Below are 20,279 nucleotides of genomic sequence, written 5' to 3' on the forward strand. Positions count from 1 at the left end.
TTTGCATATTAATATTAGCTATAATTTCTGAATTATTATGTACCAGGCATAATAAGCAATTCAAACCCCTATAGAAGGTAAACACTACTGGCTCCAGGATTAAATAATTTGCCCAACATCACACAGTCTGTAAAGAATTACAGAGCTGGCTAGGTCCATCTTTAATTCTTCATAGTCTCTGAGAGACATAATTTCCAAGTTCAAGGAATTTTATTACATCAATTATTCCCTCTCTTGTTATCTTCAATTTCTCTTCACTGGCTTCTTCTTCTCCAGTTACAAATATACTAATGTCTCTTACATTAAAAACAATTGTCTCCTGGCTGGGCGCAGTCGCTCACACCTGTAATCCCAACACTTTGGGAGACTGAGGTGGGCGGATCACTTGAGGTCAGGAGTTCAGGACCAGTCTGGTCAGCATGGCGAAACCCTACTAAAAATACAAAAATTAGCTGGGCATCGCAGCTACTTGAGAGGATAAGGCAGGAGAATTGCTTGAACCTGGGAGGTGGAAGCTGCAGTGAGCAGAGATCACACGACTGCACTCCAGCCTGGGTGACAGAGCAAGACTCCACTCAAAACACAAAAAACAAACAAAAAAAACAACCGAAAAACAAACAAAAAATTGTCCCTCAACCCTGAATCAAGCTATCCTCTTTTGTCATTCCTTCACAGCCAAGCTTCTCAAAATTAACACTTAATCCTACTTCCTCACCTGCTGCCTTCTCCTCTTACTGGCCCTCTAAAACAACTCAATGAAGTAAAGATGACATTTCAATTGCCAAAATTGATAAGTCATTTCAGTCTTTATCTTATTTGAATCTTAATGGCAACTGACACCAACTACTTCAGTGTTCTTGAAATCCCTTTTCTTCCTTTGGCTTCTGCAACACTTTTTCTTAGTTATCTGGAGCTAGACTTAGGAAGAGACAGCCCATAAAGGAGACAGAGAGTCTCTGCCTGCACCTACAATGTTAATGTTTATGAGGGTTACATTTTCTCCCCTTTTCAATTTACATATGCTCTTTGAGTAATTTACATCCATGGCTTTAACTGACATAAATATGCTAATTACTCCTAAACCTGTATGTCTACTCAAGGTCCTTATATCCAACTGCTACTGGATTTCTAAATCTGAAAGTCCCACAGGCATCTATCTTAAAGTCAATATATCCCTCCAAAAAGCTAAAATTTTTGCTTCTGCAAACCTTGTTTTTCTCTGGTATTTAGCAAACGGTGCTATTTACCAGAAACTCGGTCTATAAGCTAAGTATCTATAAGCCAGAAACCTGGCATTATCCACTACTTCTCATATTTTTCGCTCCTCTCCTCTACTACAAAACTGTATAGTGGTTAAGTATAAGAGGGAAAGGCCAGGTTTGAACCCACTTCAATAATTTATCAGCGGTGTAATCTTGGGTATATTTCTTAACCTCTGTAAATCTTAACTGTAAAATAAAGATAATAATGGTACATACCCTATGAGTTTTTATGAGGATGAAATAAGAAAGTCTATGTAAAGCACTTAGCATAGTACCTGATATATAAGTATTCATAAATAGTAGCCATCTTCAACATGATTCCTAAGACTCAACACTGATTCACTAATTCATAGTCTCCCTCACCACAACACACTCTTTCACATCACCAATGCTATTACTTGAGTTTAAATATCATTTCTGTCTGAAATACTACAAAAGCCACATTATTGACAGTGCTGCCTCTATGTGTTTCCCATTTCATCTATCCTCCACACTACCATCAAAGATTTTTCTAAAATATAGAGCTGATCACTTCCTCTCACACTCAAAATTCTTCAGATTCCCTAGGACTACTTTAGATTTTAGAGTAATATACAAAGCTTTTCACTGTAGATTTTACCTACCTAGTTTCACCTTCCACCATTCCCCAAGCCTTCTCCTGGACCCTAAACTTAAATATCACGTAGTAATTACATTCCATGTAAAGGCACTTCTATGCCTTTCATTTCCTTAACAAATGACTTTCCAAATCCCCCTATGCACTGTACTCCTACTTATTCATCATAATCTGGCTTAAATATTATTCCTTCTCTGCTCAATATTCCTAGATCCAACCAGATGGAGTTTATAACCCCCTTCTCTAAACTACCATTATATGTTTTGTAATTATCTATTTAAATGTTTGATTCACCCATTAGCCTGTGACTTCCTTAAGGGCAAAGACGATGTGCTAATTCAAAAATAATTCCCAATTGCCTAACACAATGCATAGCCCACAGTTATTAGTAAATCTTTTTAATGGAATCATAAGTGATTGAGCATGGATAAAAATGCTAAAGAGTTTGCACTTTATCTTGTAATCAATGGTAAGTCACTAAAAGTTTTGGAACAAGAGAACAGATGATGCTAGAGGTGTAAAAAAATTATTCTGACAGTTGCAGAAAGAATGGAAATGGATAGAGAAAAATCAATGGCAGAAAATCTATTTAGGAGATTAATGTAGCATACAATTCAAGTGAAAAAATACGGGCTGAAATGGCAGCAGTAATAAGTAAAAACCAGTTTGTGATGCACATTAAAAGGTGATACCTTTTGACTGCTTATAAGAGAGGATGAAAAGGCAAGATATAAAGATGACACTCTAAATGAAGCCCAACAGACCAGGGAACAGTGGTAACAATCAGAGAAAAAGCGAATAGTCTAAAAGGATGGTAGTTTTCAAAGTAAAGAAGGTGGTTGCAATTTTGGACAGACTGAGAACAACCCTAACCTAGACATATGGTTTGATTTCTTATATCACATTCTCCTTTTCCCCTTTCTTCCTTTGTTTTTAGGTCTTGCTAGATAGAGGTGAACCTTACTAATTAAGGAAAACTAATACTAGAAAAAAGTCACTTAAAATGAATCCAATAAAAATAGAGAAAAGTTTCTTAGTAAAAAGTGGGAAGAAAGTATGATTTGCAAATTTATCTAAAATAACAAAATAAAAATTTATAATAGTTTTTCTTTTATATTAACATTTAATAAAATTTATAGTTCCAATTATATGCTAATTTAAAAATAAAAACAGAAAGAATTTTTTGTTGGTCATAATGCCAAGCTTACGATAGCACAAATTGAAATTATTTTATTTTGAGACAGGGTCCCACTCTGTTGCTCAGGCTGGAGTGCAGGGGTACAATCATAGCTCACTGCAGCCTTGACCTCCCGGGCTCAAGCAATCCTCCCACCTCAGCCTCCTGAGTAGCTTAGACTACAGCTGAGACCTCTCCACGCATGGCTAATTTGTTTTCTTTCTGGTAGAGATGGGGTCTCACTATGTTGCCCAGGCTGGTCTCTAACTTCTGGGTCAAGCATTCCTCCCATCTTGGCCTCCCAAAGTTTTGGGATTACAGGAATGAGCCACCATGCCTGGCCTGAAATTCTTAATTTCATATTCACCTCTTATAGCACAATCATAATCATTTTTATAAAAGTTTTAAAGAACTTAATCAATTCTGCCAAGGGTTTCTATCAGTCCTTTGATATTTAAACCATTTTCATTTGAAGATGAAGAAAACCATTTTCATTTCATTGAAGAGATGGTATCATAAGGGAAAAAAATCAGAGTGACTGTATAACTTAGTGTCAGTGAAGTATTTAATGCCACCAGAGAGAAACCAGAGGCTTTTCTGATTTGTGATTCACAAAAAGCGCGCTTATTTCTGATCTAAGTTGTAATTAGAGCAGAAAGGTAAAGATATATACTTGATTTTTTTTAGTTCTAGCAATGCTGGATACTTACATCAATATTGACAGGTTCTATTGTGTTTATGTGCACATTGGGAGCTGATGAGGACCGGTCTCGTTGCCCAAATTGATTTCGATGATCTTCATCTGCTGGTCGGAAGGGCTGTGGAATTGGAATGGATTTTGAAGGAGACGGACTGGTGAGAATTTGGGGCCTGGAAAAATGAAGTCATTGGAAGATAAGATTCAGAGTAACTATATAAAGATAATAATATTTAAAAAGGAAGATAAAAGGATTTTCTTGTTTTTATATTCTCAAAAACATTAAAGCATTAAAAACCTAGCAGTAATGACTTTTGAAAGTATTAATTTAAAAATCCAATACTGCCAAAGCTGCTTTGCTGAAGCAGGCCCTCCAGGAACTATCAATGATAAGAACACTGATTCTTATCCAGAAAACACTAGGGAAATTTACAAATGGCTAGAAATTACCTGTGGCCATCAACTGAAGAAGTTTAACCTTTAAAGTTATATAAAAATGCTCTGAGAATAACTGAATATAATTTGCCATTTTTTTCTAACTTTGTCTTGACATCTGAATTTACTAAAATGAAAATTTTACATATTAAGAAATTATAAATATTTTGAGAATACACATGCATATTTCAGGACCTGAATGATGTACTTGTTCCTTTATGGGAGTTGAATGAAAATCCAGAACAATATTGAAAAATCCTTTCCAAATTCAGAAGATGGTCCTCAGAATGCCAATATCTCTCATATTCTGGATTTTTTATCATGCCCATTATTGGTAACAAAGACACAAGGGAATCATATATTAACCATTAGAGCAAATATTTTTTAAAACTGCTATTTGGAAAACCACCAAAATGTTACACTTGTATGCTATTTGGAAAACCACCAAAATATGTTACATACCTTTTTTGGTATGGTAGCAAAATAACATAATCTATGATATCTCACCCTAAAATGAACCTGGCACTCACAGAGAATACTAAAGTTTTGAGCCTAGATTGTAAACACTTGGAAGGATCTAGCCCCTCAGAAAGGTTATCCTAGGAGTGGGGAAGTGAGTGTCACTTGATAGACGAGGTAAGCTATCTCACCTAACTCCATCAGGACAAATGAATGGCTAAGTGCCAATAAGCTCTCTTCACATATTGGTTATCATTCCACCCTATTTTATGCAAATTAATTATTATTATATATAGCATTATTTATTGGTTACTAAGACACAGCTACAAGGACAATGTTGAGGGAATAAAAAGACACTTTCATGAGACATGAGGAATGGGAAAAAATATATAGTAGGAAAGGAATGGATAAAGGTTTTTTTTTTTTTTGAGACAGAGTCTCACTCTGTCACCCAGGCTAGAGTGCAGTGGCCGGATCTCAGCTCACTGCAAGCTCCGCCTCCCGGGTTTACGCCATTCTCCTGCCTCAGCCTCCCGAGTAGCTGGGACTACAGGCGCCCGCCACCTTGCCCAGCTAGTTTTTTTGTATTTTTTAGTAGAGACGGGTTTTCACCGTATTAGCCAGGATAGTCTTGATCTCCTGACCTTGTGATCCGCCCGTCTCGGCCTCCCAAAGTGCTGGGATTACAGGCTTGAGCCACCGTGCCCGGGGATAAAGGTTTGAAGAGCAAAGGAAGCCTAACAGTGAAAGTCAGCCTCTGAATAAAACATGTCAGAATCTGAACCACACCAGTTCACAATTTTACTTCTTTGAAGCACATTATTAAAGATAGGAAAAGAAGTTTTGACTTCATGTGTTTATATTAATGAAATGAATCCACTTAGAATTGATATGCAAATAATAAAATACTATGTACTTAAAAAAAAATTGGTATCAGCCCAATGAGAATTATAGGTAATAAAAAGCCTTTAGGAAAACTAGCATGTTCCACCTAGGTCCTTTTTCTTTTTTCTGATTATTGAGAATTTTTTGGTTTGTGACAGAGCTGTCTTTATTTTTGCTTTAGGCAGCCAAATATATGTCCATAGCTAGAAAATTTTAGGAGCAGGAAAAGGAATGCAAAAATGACATTAGTCAATAAAGTTTTAGAAAGGGCACTGACTGTCAAGACAACTATTTACAGGCTGATTTAAAGTCTCAAGGCAGGCTGGGTGCGGTCGCTCATGCCTGTAATCCCAGCACTTTTGGAGGCTGAAGCAGGTGGATAAGGAGTTAAAGACCAACCTGGCCAACATGGTGAAACCCCATCTCTACCAAAAATATAAAAATTAGCTGGGTGTGGTGTTGAGGGCCTGTAATCCCAGCTACTCAGAAGGCTGAGGCACAAGAATCACTTGAACCTGGGAGGCAGAGAATGCAGTGAGCCAAGATCACGTCTCTGCACTTGCCTGGGTGACAAAGTGAGACTCCATCTTAAAAAAAAAAAAACCCAAAAAAACAAAACCAAGGCTTAAAATTGGGAAAAGTATGAATTAACTAGAATTGTATATGACAGTCTATTGTAATAATTCATCTGGTATAGGCAGAGATGGCAGTAAGTCACTTCTGAAACTCACCAAGTTAGGAATATGACAAACATGTAGTAGATAACAAATCAGAAATAACTATGCAAAGGACATTGGTCCAGAAGAAAAACACAAACTAGATTTAATCTAAGAGACTTCACTATCATATCTAAATAATGCATATATTAAAAAATGAAGACATCTGCATATTATACAAAATCAGAGAAACTCAATTTGGTAGTTGGTATCTAATAGTTGTGCCTTGGTCCACTAAGTCAACTTCTCTAGCTTTGAGGGCAAGTACAGGGGAACACTTGATCATACTCTGATGTCATTGAATATCTGAGCCATGTTCTAATTCTATGCTTAACGAAAACAGTCTTCTGATTATAATTTGATTTCCCATAAATCTCTTCCAAAAGAAGAGTGAGTGCTGGTGCACACAATACAAGAAGTCTAATTTACATAACAGGTATATTTTTCACTGATAAATATTACCTGGTATCCAGATTCAATTTTTTTTCTGATTTCGGTTAATATAAACCAGTATAACTCCTAATCTCATCATTTCTGGGAATCAATAAAATTACATTACCATACTGGGAAATCTTTCCACTAACCAAGGTAACTTATACCCTATGATGTATCTTGGCAGTCAGCAAACTGGCTTTCTCCCAATGATACCTGTACCTATCTTGCAGTACCAAATTAAAGACAGTACCAAATTAAAGCAGTACCAAATTAAGGATAACAGGAATTTTAATTTGAATACCCTTCAGCAAATTACTAGTTAGTTTAGATCTCATTCTTAATCTAGAATATTAAAAAGTTTTGAAAACTTTGGTTTGGTGATATGTACATTTTAAATGTTGATCTCTCATAAATTTATACATTCTACAGCATTTTTAAAAAGTAGAAAAGGAGGTATCTCTCACTTTGTACTCAAAACTGGGCAATGTATCACTTCTCCAGTATTTCTTGATTACATCCATTATTACACTTGTTTCATGACCATTATTATTGTTATCAGGACTAGTAACAAACTGCAAAAGAGTTTTGATACTGAACAAGATTGCCTTCTATCTTTACAGAGACAACCATATAGAGTTATGTCATAAAAACATCAGAAAAATGACTTATAGACAAGTTTGAACATCTTTATCATTTGCTCAAGATCAGAATCTATTTCAGTTCAGTTACCAATAAAATACTCATGGCACAGGCAAATGGTTTCTTAATTTTAAGATAGCATTCCTTCACTGGAAGGCAAATGTCCTGGATCATCACCATTATAAACCTTCAGAGAGGCCAAACTAATTTCATTATGGTGTTTTGTGACTGTTCACAGAACTGGGACCTGGCAATAGAAAGGCATCATGGTCTATAGAATCTGTCAGGAGAAAATGTTATAACCAAAAGATTAATTAAAAACCAACCAAACAATAAGAACATTTTGATTTGACCATCTAAAAAACACACAGCTGCACACAAGTAATGATAGAGCCAACAAGAATAAAATGACTCCACTAGAGTAGATAACTGCTACAACCTGACAAGAGAACACAATGGCTGCATTTTCCAGTGTTCCAAATAGGTAAGTATACCCACTGCTTAACACAAAATTCTTTTGCAAAATTTTCTAACCTATGAGATCACTAAAAAGGCTGGTTTTGTAAAAACTACAAAATTGTACTGAAAATGTCAACTGATTTTGAAAAGATTTCTCTAGGTAGAAATCTAAAGAAATAACATTACATTGTGAAGAGTGGGAGGAAGAAGGGTTAAAACTAACAATAAATATTTCTAATCGTAACATCTCAAGAATATTCTAGAACAGAATGCTGTATGGGGACTTTTTTTTTTTTTTTGAGACGGGGTGTCACTCTATCGCTGAGGCTGGAATGCAGCGGCGCGATTTCGGCTTGCTGCAAGCTCCGCCTCCTGGATTCATACCATTCTCCTGCCTCAGCCTCTGGAGCAGTTGGGACTACAGGAGCCCGCCACCACGCCCGGCTGTTTTTGTTTTTGTATTTTTAGTACAGACGGGGGTTTCACCGTGTTAGCCAGGATGGTCTTGATCTCCTGACCTCGTGATCTGCCTGCCTTGGCCTCCCAAAGTGCTGGGATTACAGGCGTGAGCCACCACGCCCGGCCTTTTTTTTTTTTTTTTTTTAAAAGCATTTGCTTCCAGATGCAGCCTAAATAACGCTGCCCCAAATTCAATGTGAAAGAGTACATAGACCTGTGTCAGAAATGTTCCAAAGCTAGTTAGGTGCACTGTCTCACACCTGTAATTCTAGCATTTTGGGAGGCTGAGGCAGGAAGATCACCTGAGGCCAGGAGTTCGAGAAATGTTGCAAAGTAAACTGATACCCACTTAACTCATTTTTATTGTCTTCCTTTTTATTTCCTGTTATGAAGCTTAAATATACGATGCCTTTGCATTATTTTTCTTTTTTTGAGATGGACTCTCGCCCTGTCACCCAGGCTGGAGTGCAATGGTGTGATCTCGGCTCACTGCAACCTCCACCTCCCAGGTTCAAGTGATTCTCCTGCCTCAGCCTCCTGAGTGGCTGGGATTACAGGTGTGTGCCATCATGCCCAGCTAATTTGTTTTTTTGTGTGTGTATCTTTAGTAGAGAGAGGGTTTCACCATGTTGGCCAGGCTGGTCTCAAACTCCTGACCTCGTGATCTGCCCACCTCAGCCTCCCAAAGTGCTGGGATTACATGCACGAACCACTGCACCCAGCTGCCTTTGCATTGTTTTTAAAGTCACTTCTCAGCTTTATCCTCCACAACTGATTAATAATACTATTAATTTTTTTCTTTTATGCTTTATGAATATCTATCCCTTTTCCACACTTCTAGCACCTGAACTTGTCTTCATTGCCTCTCTGTCTTCACTACCAACAATATCCTAGGTTGGCCTTCCTCACCCTAAATTTTCTGTCAATCCATCTGTATTTCACTGCTAATTGATTTTTTCTTTAAAGCCATTTTCATCAAGTTAGTAATCTGCTTAAAGACCTGTAAGTCTAAATTCTGGCCTCAATTCCAAGACTCTCCATAATCTGGTTTTACACATGGTACTTCTTAAGTTAGATAAACCTTTCTTCACTAGCTCCTAAACCTAACATCCTCATTCCCTTTATATCTGTTGTTTCTCCATTCCCCTCTCACCATGCTTCTATTCCCTAGGCCCATTCAGACTGTAGTAATTGTTTAAAGTCTAGTTCAAATCCCACCTTCTTCATTAAATTTTCCTCTCACCATTCTTCCTTCTGTAAACATGAAAACATTTATGTCCTCATCACATAGTTTAATATACTCCATCATAAATTGTAGATTATAATTATATACTATTTTTTACATTGTTTGCCATAGTCTCATATATCAATGCTTCTTCGTAAGTGGAAGTCATATACTTCTATACCTAATAAAAGATGAACTCAAGTTGTAGACTCAAAATGATCTGTTGCATGGTTTTAGCAGGACTGATTCTGAAATAGTCTATGTCAACTTTAATCCCATTTATTTGTACCAAATGCATGTAAATATCTGACTGGCGTGATAAAATAAATTATTTGGGGAAAAAAATCCTTAATTTAACCATTTAAATTTTGGAAATGTTTCTAATTAACCAAGAGATCCAAAAGAAAGCAGTTCAAGAAGTATGTCACCGAAGAGCAGAAGTCAAATCATACCCAATATTGATTTTTTCAGGACGGATTCTGAAGTAGTCTATGTCAGCTTTAATCCCATTTATTTGTACCAAATGCATGTAAATATCTGAGTGGTATGATAAGTTATTTGGGGGAAAAAAATCCTTAATTTAACCATTTAAATGTTGGAAAGGTTTCTAATTAAACAGGAGATCCAAAAGGAAGTGGTTCAAGTAGCATGTCGCCAAAGAGCAGAAGTCAAATCATACCCAAGAGAGTCTGAGGTGGGTGCGGAAGGGGATGATCCAGATGTTAGGGCAGTCTCTGCTAAGGAGGCCTCTTCCTGTGGTATTGGGTGGTGTTCAAAGAACTTGGAGACAAACAGCAAACTGTGAGGCAAAACAAAACAAACCTAACTTGTGCAAAACCCAGAAGCTTCATAGACCAAAATACGTAGTTAACAAAAAAACCTGAGATCAAATTCCATTCTCAGAAACAACTGTTAAAATTCAATTAGTTGTATTTTTGTCTAAAGGCTTTAAAAAAAAAAAATTATACTGCGCTTTCAAAGGCATGCTTATAACCAAAAGCTAATCATTCTATTCAGCAAATTTCTACATACTACAAGATGAAAATCATGCTTTATGGTTAAAGAATCATGCTTTATGGTTAAAGAAGAAGAAGTATCTACTGTAAATTAGGTGACATTAAATTTACTTAAAGTACAGAGTTAAGTTTTATTTGCTCAGGTGATCAAGAAAAATAAGACTTTAACAGCCGCAGCAACAATGATACAAAAAGAGATAACAGACTCAGTCTAATCTATTAGAAAAACTGGCATACAGCAAAGAGAAATTTTAGAAAGGGATATGTACTGGATACAAAAATTTTACATCTTACTCAAATAAATTGGGGGAAGGGAGTTGAATGCGGATGAATGAGAGAGAGGAAGAATATAAACGTAATTTACAAAACAGCTAACAGAATCAGACCACCTGATCTGTGGTACAAAATCATAATGCTTAATTTAATTGAAACAACTCTCCCTCTCCTCCTAGAAACTATCCAAAAATGGTTTCTATGGGTTAGGGGTCATGATTAATTAAATAATAATATAAAATATAAATTAACTGTATAGCTGAACCAGAATTACAATTTTGGAGAGAAATACTGGCCATTCTACGTATTATTCTCTAACTACACTTAAAAAAAATTCTCTGTAACAACTGTAAGGAAGAAAAAACTCTCACAGACTTTAAACATCATAGCTTCACGTTAAAAAAATTTAAGTGTAAAATGGTAGGTAGAAGAGACATTTTTGGATTACTTACTCAAGTTGGTCATAATTAACACACATCAGTGGAACCTCTGTACTACAACGCTGGTGAAATTTATAACCACATGTTTGACAGCGGAAACCCTGGAAAAGCAGCTTTCGACAAAAGTCACAAAATGCTAAGGTGAAAAATGTTTTTCGTACCTGCAAGGTAAAAAATCATACAGATTTCAAAAACTCACAAGAAAACTTTCTAGAAACTGACATATCTACTTTCTTGTTTAAAATAAAATTGTAATATATTTATATCATGAAATTCATACACTAAAGTACTATTACAAAATGAAAACCAGGGGGTTCAAGATAGTAGATGGACTACACATATTTATTTCCCATCCCAGTATCTAACTTAAAAACTCAGAAGTTAAAAAATGAGAAATGAGTAAAAGGCTGGCAACTGATTTCAAGCTTGACAACATAAAAGTAAAAGTAGAGATGAAAAGGAGGAGGAAACAGAGGTGAAAAGAAGAAGGGTATACTTTAATTATCATACAGAGAGGGAGGTTAAGAAATGCTGACTGGTGTTGATGGAACAAGAAAGGTGTATATTAAAGTTACAAAGGCATCCAATAGAAGAACCAAAAAACTACTACTAATAAAAACATTGTGGGAGAGGAGGAAGAGGAAGAACTAAAAATGAGCTAATTCCTTATAGGATCAGTAATCAGTATATGATATCTAAAGTTAATAAAGCAAGAAATTATGGCTAAAATTATGGCATATGTGCCACATGACACTTCAGTTAATCATGGACTTTATACCACAGTAGTCCCACAAGATTATAATGGAGGTGAATAATTCCTATTGCCTAGTGACACCTTGAAGATCCTGACCCCGTGTAGATCTAGGCTAATGTGTGTTTGTGACTACTTCTTTTTTGTGTGTGTGACAGAGTCTGGCTCTGTTGCCCAGGCTGGAGTGCTGTGGCACAATCTTGGCTCACTGCAACCTCCACCTCTTGGGTTCAAGTGATTCTTCTGCCTCAGCCTCCCGAGCAGCTGGGACCACAGGCACGTGCCACCACGCCTGGCTAATTTTCCCTTTTTTTTTTTAAGTAGAGAAAGGGTTGCACCAAGTTGGCCAGGCTGGTCTCGAACTCCTGACCTCAGGTGATACGTCTGCCTAGGCCTCCCAAAGTGCTCGGATTACGAACATAAGCCACCGTGTGCAGGTTGTGTCTTCATTTTTAACAGAAAAGTTTAAAAAGTAATAAAGAAAAATTAAAAATTTTAAAAAGAGAAGAAAGCTTATAGAACAAGCATGTAAGGAAAATATTTTTGTATAGCTATATGTTTTCTAAATTTTTTGAAATTGTTATTTCAAAAGAGTCAAAAAGTTAAAAAAATTAAATCTTAGTTTACTATAGATTTTTTACTTTATAAACTTATTAAAAAGAAAAATTTTTTTAACTGTAGTGTAGCCTAAGCGTACAATGTTTACCATAAAGTCTACAGTAACAGATAGTAATGTCCTACGCCTTCACATTCACTCACCACTCACTCACCAGAGCAATTTCCAGTCCTAAAAGCTCTGTTCATGGTAGGTATCCTACACAGATACACCATTTTTTATCTTTTATACTGTATTTTTACTGTACCTTTTCTATATTTAGATACACAAACTTGCCATTGTGTTAAGGTTATCTACAGCATTCAGTACAGTAACATTCTGTACGGGTTATTAACCTAGAAGCAACAGGCTCTACCATATTGCCTAGTTGCACAGTTAGGCTATACCATGTAGGCTTGTGTAAGTGCATAACAAAATCACCATTGATGCATTTCTCAGAACATATCCCAGTCGTTAGGCAATGTGTAACTGTATTTATTTAGATGAAAATAACCACCAAAGAGCTTAAAACAAAAACCATTAAAAATTAACAGTGATTTCCTCTAGAGTGGAATTGGGGGTGGGAGGGAGAGACTATAATCTACATAATAGCTAAAACAAAAACAAAATAGCTGACAGAATCAGAACCCCCGATCTACGGTCCAAAAACATAATGGTTAACTTTGGATAAAAACGTAAAAACAATTATTTATAAAAGATAAAACTAGTAAGCAATCATATGAAAATCGAAACAGCTCTTCCTAATCTTACTAAAAAAAATAATGAACAGAAAAATCACCTAAAAGACAATAAGATCTATTTTTTCTAACAAATGAGCAATTTCTTAGAGGATTAGAATGTTTGGGCCACATAAACTTATTTGTGAACACTTCTCTAGGTGAAACTTAGAAGGCAACATGTAAGAATTCCATGTCAAAGGCAAATGATGTAGAACATCAGTCACATAACAGAACTGCGCTAGGGAGAATCTATCCTACTAAAGCCAGAAATTGTTTAAAATATATTTATTTAGTGTATATAATAATAAGAAAACATAAGAATATTAAAATGTTAACAGTGGCTATTTCAGAGTGGCGAGAACATGGGTGACTTCTATTTCATTATTTATTCTTTGCTCTATATTCTTGAGATGGAGTCTCGCTGTCGCCCAGGTTGGAGTGCAGTGGCAGGATCTCGGCCCACTGCAACCTCTGCCTCCTGGTTTCAAGTGATTCTCCTGCTTCAGCCTCCCAAGTAGCTGGGGACTACAGGCATGCACCACCATGCCTGGCTAACTTTTGTACTTTTTGGTGGAGATGGAGTTTCACCATGTTGGCCAGGCTGGTCTCGAACTCCTGACCTCAAGTGATTCACCCGCCTTGTCCTCCCAGAGTGTTACAGACATGAGCCAACACACTCAGCCTCTATATTCTTAATTCATTTCAGTTTTTCAAAGATTTTTTTTTTTTGAGACAGAGTCCCGCTGTCACCCAGGCTGGAGTGCAGTCGCACGATCTCGACTCACTACAACCTCCACCTCCTGGATTCAAGTGATTCTCCTGCCTCAGCCTCCCAAGTAGCTAGGACTACAGGCGCACATCACCACACCCGGCTAATTTTTGTATTTTTAGCAGAGACAAGTTTTTTCATTTGGGGGGGGGTTAATACTTTTAACTACATGATTGTAATTATACAACTTCCACTATTCGATATTTTGTATAAAACCAGTTACAACTCACAAGATTTTCAAATGAGACAGGATTTTACCATGGTGACCAGGCTGGTCTTGAACCCCTGACCTTGTCAGCTGACCACCTTAGCCTCCCAAAGTGCTGGGATTACAGGTATGAGCCACTGTGCCCGGCCAGTTTTTCAGAGTTTTAATCATAAGCAATAGTGAGAAATATATTTTACATTATGATCCCATATATAACTGTATTCATACAACAATACTTACCCTTACTATATACAACATGAATTAGAACTTTCTAATCTATTCTGCTACATGTAATTTTTTAATGATATATTAAATAGATTTCAACATCAAAATTCTATTTTTCATTTTATTTTATTTATTTTTGATAGGGTCTTGCTGTTTTGCCCAGGCTGGAGTATGGAAGCACAATCATGACTCACTGCAAAGTTTGCCTCCCAGGCTCAAGTTATCCTCACACTTCAGGCTGCATAGCCAAGGTTATTGGCACACACTGCCACGCCCACCTAATTTTTGTATTTTTTTGTAGAGTTGAGGTTTTGCCATGTTACCCAGGCTGGTCTTGAACTCTTGGGCTCAAGCGATCTGCCTGCCTCAGCCTCTCAAAGGATTAGAGGCATGAGCTACTGTGCCCAGCCAGAACTCCATTTTCAATACACACTTATTTACACATTCTGTTCCATTAAGAATAGAAAGTTATTGAAAATATTTCAAGAAAATTACATCCTGGCCTGGCGCAGTGGCTCACACCTGTAATCCCAGCACTTTGGGAGGCTAAGGTGGGCGGATCACGAGGTCAGGAGATAGAGACCATCCTGGCCAACACGGGGAAACCCCGTCTCTACTAAAAAAAATACAAAAAATTAACCTGGCGTGGTGGCAGGCACCTGTAGTCCCAGCTACTCGGGAGGCTGAGGCAGGAGAATGGCGTGAATCTGGGAGGCGGAGCTTGCAGTGAGCTGAGATCACGCCACTGCACTCCAGCCTGGGCGACAGAGCAAGACTCTGTCTCCAAAAAAAAAAAAAAAAAAAAAAAAAAAATTCATCCTGATACATAATACATTCTGGCTTTTTGAGGACATTTAGTTTTAAAAGTGGCTCTTATTTTCTTCACCTTTTTTCCTATGTATCACTTTCCAGGGGATATAAAACAGGTAAGTGCCTATTTCTAGTTGTGTTATTTTTCCATTTGTCTTTGAATATACAAGAAATTTTAAAATCTTTAAAATTTTTTATGTGGCCATTATTTACCAAACCAAGTAGGGAGGTGACCAAAACATCTGAAGGAAAGAAAACATGTGGATATGCATTTGATCATAAATTTTAAGCAATATAAGCCTATATCTGTAAGTATACCTTTGTCAATAAAGATGAGCACTGGAAGATACATCTTTCTTTTGGGTCATAACTTACACTTAATCTAGTATCTGAGTATACATAAATATGTATGGCAAATTAGTGAGAGGCACAGTCCTGGCAATTTGCATGCATTAATTTGTAAGGTGTGGGGCTGTGTGAAGGAAGACACTGAGTGTCTGTAGAAAAAGGAGAAGGGCTGGATACATAATATATGTTTTAAATCTTGTTTCCTCCCTTCTCAGTTCCCAAGGACTCTTGGGATATAGAGAAATCTTGAAGGGATTCTTTTATAACTGACTATGAAACCATGAGGCATAAGCAGTACTCCTTGAATAGCCAAGCAAAACCTAAGACAGCCAAGAACACTTTTCCTTTCTAAGCGGAACACAGCTTTTTACTCTTGCCTCTATATGGCACTCAAAGCAATCATTCTAACACACAAATCTAATCACATTTCTCCCCATGCTTACAACTATTACATTTCTAATTATTTTACAGAAAAGTCCAAATCTTTAATACGGCTTACAAGGATTTTCATGAGCTGGACTCTGCTTATTCTACCCACAACTCTTATTCTACCCACAGTACTGTTAACAACCCACTCTTCAACCTTGTATCATCCATTCTGAACTTCTTTCAAAACTTTCAAAGGTAACATGCTTTCTTGCTGTTCCCTCTGTTTAGGGTACTCTTTACTTGATACTTATTTCCTCATCCATCAGGCCTAAGCTTAGATATTTCTGTCTCTGAGAAACCTGACTCCTCAAAAGCCAGGTTAGGAATCTCTGTGCATCTACAGAACTTTATACAAACATAGTAATTATGAATGTTTATGAAAATTTATTAAATCTTCTCTCTACTCTAAGGCAATGACACTATCTTATTCATTTGTCATATCCCTAGGTAAGATATGGTATTGGCAAATGGAAAGTTCTCAATAAAAATTTACTGGCAAGTATCCAACTAGGTGGTGACAACTTCCATACTCTGGAATCAATCTGCAGTTTGCTTTCACTATCCTTCTGTGGCAAAGACCTTCCTGAGGCATCATTTTAATGCTATTTTCTCATGCTTAGCAACTTAGGTCTTCTTTTATCTCCTCATATCCAATTGCTAGCTAAGAAGAATTATTAAGAAACAGAGTAGTAATCACTATGAAATGTATGCTCAACTGTGTTTGTATTCTTAAGAACTTAAATAAAAATCTTAAAATTTATCCACTTAAAATTCAACATGTTAAAATTATTTGCTGCACAGTAAAGTTTGATTGACATTAGGTGTAGCTTACACTTGTCCAAAAAAAATGCCTTACAGAAACACAAATCTGATTTGATTATTCACTACTAATGGAGGCTTGAAAGCATAAACCCCAAATGAAATAATCTAATCAATCATCTGCTTTCAGAGCCCAGCTGGATTAATCACCAAGACACATGGGAAAATACTTGACGCCTAAAAGGTAGCAGTAACTATCCACCTAGAAAAAACTCTGGCCAAAATTCCATATATAGAGAAAAGAAAGAAATGTATTCCTGACTCACAGACAACTTTTGGCTTCTGCCTGCCATTTTAGAGGCTAGGTTCTCAAGTTCTATGTAGATCTTCATCTCTAAGATGAAAGGTCCCACATTCTGGGCCTTATGCTGGTGACACTTACGCTCATGCTAGGTTCTAGCAAATGCAAAAACCAGACAAAGAAAGAAGCCTCAAGGAGAGTTTAATACCCAGCCATTCTATTTCCATTAACCTATCCTTCAGAAACACAAGGATGTGTACAAGTGTGTCAAGATATATGCAGAAAGACCCTGTTTAGCCCTGTATGTAACAGATTTTTTAAAATACAAAAACTTAAATGTCTATCAATAGAGAAATGGTTAAATATACTGAATTCCTATTCTTATGAATTATTACATAACCATACTAAAATAAAGCCAGGCATACTGACATGAAAAGATGTCCATGACATCCTGTTGAATTTAAAAAAAAGCAAAGAATATCACATAGTATGGCTCCATTTTTGATTTAAGAAAGGGAAAAGAAAAGAAAGTAATGAAGGAAAAGGAGAAAAAAAGAAAGGAAAAAACTTTGGGCTTACAGGTACAAGCACATGTTTATATACACAGAAAAAAGTTTGGAAGACAGAACAATAATCTGTTAATCTAAACAAATGTTGGCCCCTAGGAGGGTATTTTCACTTTTTTTACTTGACATACTTTTTGCACTATTCAAAATTTTCTTTTAACAATGCATACATATTACTTTTTTAAATTAAAAAGAGTATAAAGATTAAAATTAAACTCTTGTTTAACTATAAGTTTTTAAAGAAAACTGATTTCAACTCAGGTAAAATGTCAATTCCAAAATTACTCATCCATATTTCACATTCCTTAAATAAAAATTCATTCAATAAAATTTGAACATTTCTGACATTTCAAAAAAAATGTAAAGATACATACAAAGTTGTGTGTTGTAAGTGGAACATTCTCCAACACTTCCACATGCAATTCTTCTCCAGTAAGCCAGGAAATATCAGTGTCCCAGCCAATTGGTTTCTTCTCTCTGAAAAATGTAGACACAAGCCTTTCTTGGTTATTACACCTAAAAATATTCATATACCTCATGCTGAAGATATGAAAATTGGTTATCGAGGGGCTAGTAACAGTGAGGGAGGTTTGGCTCCCTAGTATTCCATCGTTAGAAATTTAAATGGCAATAAATTAATTTTAAGTTTACCCCAAATAAATGTATCACTCTTGGACAAACAGCAGGGTAAAGAGATGTACTCTTTTCTTCAAGTCAGCTCCAGAAAAGACCTACAACAGCAGAAAATGGATTGTTCCTGGGGTCCAAAAAAAAAAAAAAAAAAAAATCACAGGTACGGACTTATCTATCCATTCACGGAAAAAGAGTACTGAAGAGACAGGGACGACATGCCCCCAAATGATTTCTTTTTTTTTTTTTAAAAAGAGGATTCAAAATGTGAGGGTTTTGGAACAATGTTAGACACTTTCTGAAAGAAAAGTAGGTCAATATAAAATGTTAATTTTGATATACCTTTTGTGAAACTATGAATTTGTATTAAAAATGGGAGGGGGGTAAGAGTCCATTATCCAAATAAATCACACTCTGAATGGTTCAAAAATTGTAAGAATCTCAAATTCCAAATAAAATCATTTGATCAAAGTAACAAACACTACAGTCATATAAAATTATTTAATTTAACTCCTCATATGGTCTACAAAATTTCTTCAGGCTTAGTATTAATTTAATACTTTTTCTTAAAGTAGACTTTCAATTCCCTAGATTTGGGTAAAGATCCTAAGAAAACTTCAAAATTTAATGTGTGATTTTCTTTTTAAACAAAATTTCACGTCACATACAAACCATACCCATCCTGAATTCTGTAAACAGCACAGCATTCTGGGATTAGACCTCTCATCATCAGTGCTTTCTTTAGACTGTCTCGGACTGTAACTCCACACCTTGCAGGTACCTATGGTATCATAAATATATTGATAAGAGGTAAAGGGAGCAAATTACATTTTTTCGTATCATTAAAAAAATTTAGTAGTTCACCTTTAAAAAGTCAAATGGGTCACTAGGTCAGACACAACACCATTTCTACAGCTAACTTAATACTAAAGGAAAATTATAACCCAAATATGTGTTATTATTCACCAACTTAAAGCAAAATTAATTTTCATTAAAATTATGAAATATTTTAAACACATAAAAAGAAAAAATAACAGTATCTGCTACAATATACCCACCAACACAGTACATCCATCACTGCGAAATAATAGATGTCATGTCAATATTAAAAGCAAAATCAATTTTGATCCAATATTGTTCAGAACTGAAAACTGTATAACCCTTCAATCACACTGACTGTCCTTAAGAGACATCTTACTGGCCCTAAACATAGCGGGAAGAAAAAAATTTAATGTGTATACTTGATATTTGTTGTTTGGTGCCCCTGTTTCCTCTGGGAATATTCCCTTCTCTAGAAATCCACATAGTACTAGAAAAGCTATCAATCAAGGGTCACAACTTTTATGTCACTACAGATGACAGAAGCTGGCTAATCAGTTTCCCATACCCCTGGCAAGAGCAACTGGTCCAGGGCTATATATATGACCCAAACAGCAGCTGAGTTCTTCCCTAAATTGATACATGGACACTGATTGAGAAAAGTCCTTGTTTCTACTGTAGTTTTGTAGATTTGTAGAAGATACAAATCTGGAGCCCTCAGTGGACATACTCTCCACACATTGAGAAAATCTGTTACAGAATGAAGCTAACATACGAAGAAGCAGAGATTACATGGGAAGAGAGAGGCGGGGGGAGGGAAAGGGAAAGGGAAAAAGAAAGTGATCTTTCTGTATATTTAAAGTTATCCATATCTCTAGCCTTTGCCTTGCCTCATCCCCCACAGGCAAATCTGAGTAAGTTGGAACTGAAGGTGTAGATTAAAGTGAGGCAGTGTAAGTACAGAGGATACAGTTTTTATTGGGAGGAGGTGTAAGAAGTAGGGGAAGTGTTAGTTTGTAACAATAAGTTCCATTCGTTTAAATTAAGGTTCTTAGCAAACCAAAAGTTTCCAAAGAAACTGGGAGTATTTATGCTAGAGGGGAAAAAATGGGGGTAAAGGTAAATATAAGACAGCT

At 36.2% G+C, this 20,279-nt stretch overlaps 1 protein-coding gene across 11 annotated transcripts in view; it reads right to left on the reverse strand.

The window, feature by feature from the left end:
• The window catches only part of BRAF (B-Raf proto-oncogene, serine/threonine kinase), a 202,101-nt gene that overhangs the window by 64,466 nt on the left and 117,356 nt on the right, over positions 1 to 20,279 (reverse strand). For all 11 annotated transcript variants that reach the window (XR_013415652.1, XR_013415650.1, XR_013415649.1 and 8 more), the window contains 5 exons: positions 19,002 to 19,105; positions 18,069 to 18,171; positions 11,206 to 11,354; positions 10,144 to 10,263; positions 3,766 to 3,925 (listed from right to left, as the gene is read on the reverse strand). Coding sequence is in view for 5 of the 11 variants with exons in the window: in XM_015135080.3 (XP_014990566.1) it covers positions 3,766 to 3,925; positions 10,144 to 10,263; positions 11,206 to 11,354; positions 18,069 to 18,171; positions 19,002 to 19,105 (636 nt within the window). In the remaining 6 variants the exon portion in view is untranslated. The remainder of the gene's footprint in view (positions 1 to 3,765; positions 3,926 to 10,143; positions 10,264 to 11,205; positions 11,355 to 18,068; positions 18,172 to 19,001; positions 19,106 to 20,279) is intronic.

This window comes from Macaca mulatta, chromosome 3 (assembly GCF_049350105.2).
Source record: "Macaca mulatta isolate MMU2019108-1 chromosome 3, T2T-MMU8v2.0, whole genome shotgun sequence".
NCBI classification, from domain to species: domain Eukaryota; kingdom Metazoa; phylum Chordata; class Mammalia; order Primates; family Cercopithecidae; genus Macaca; species Macaca mulatta.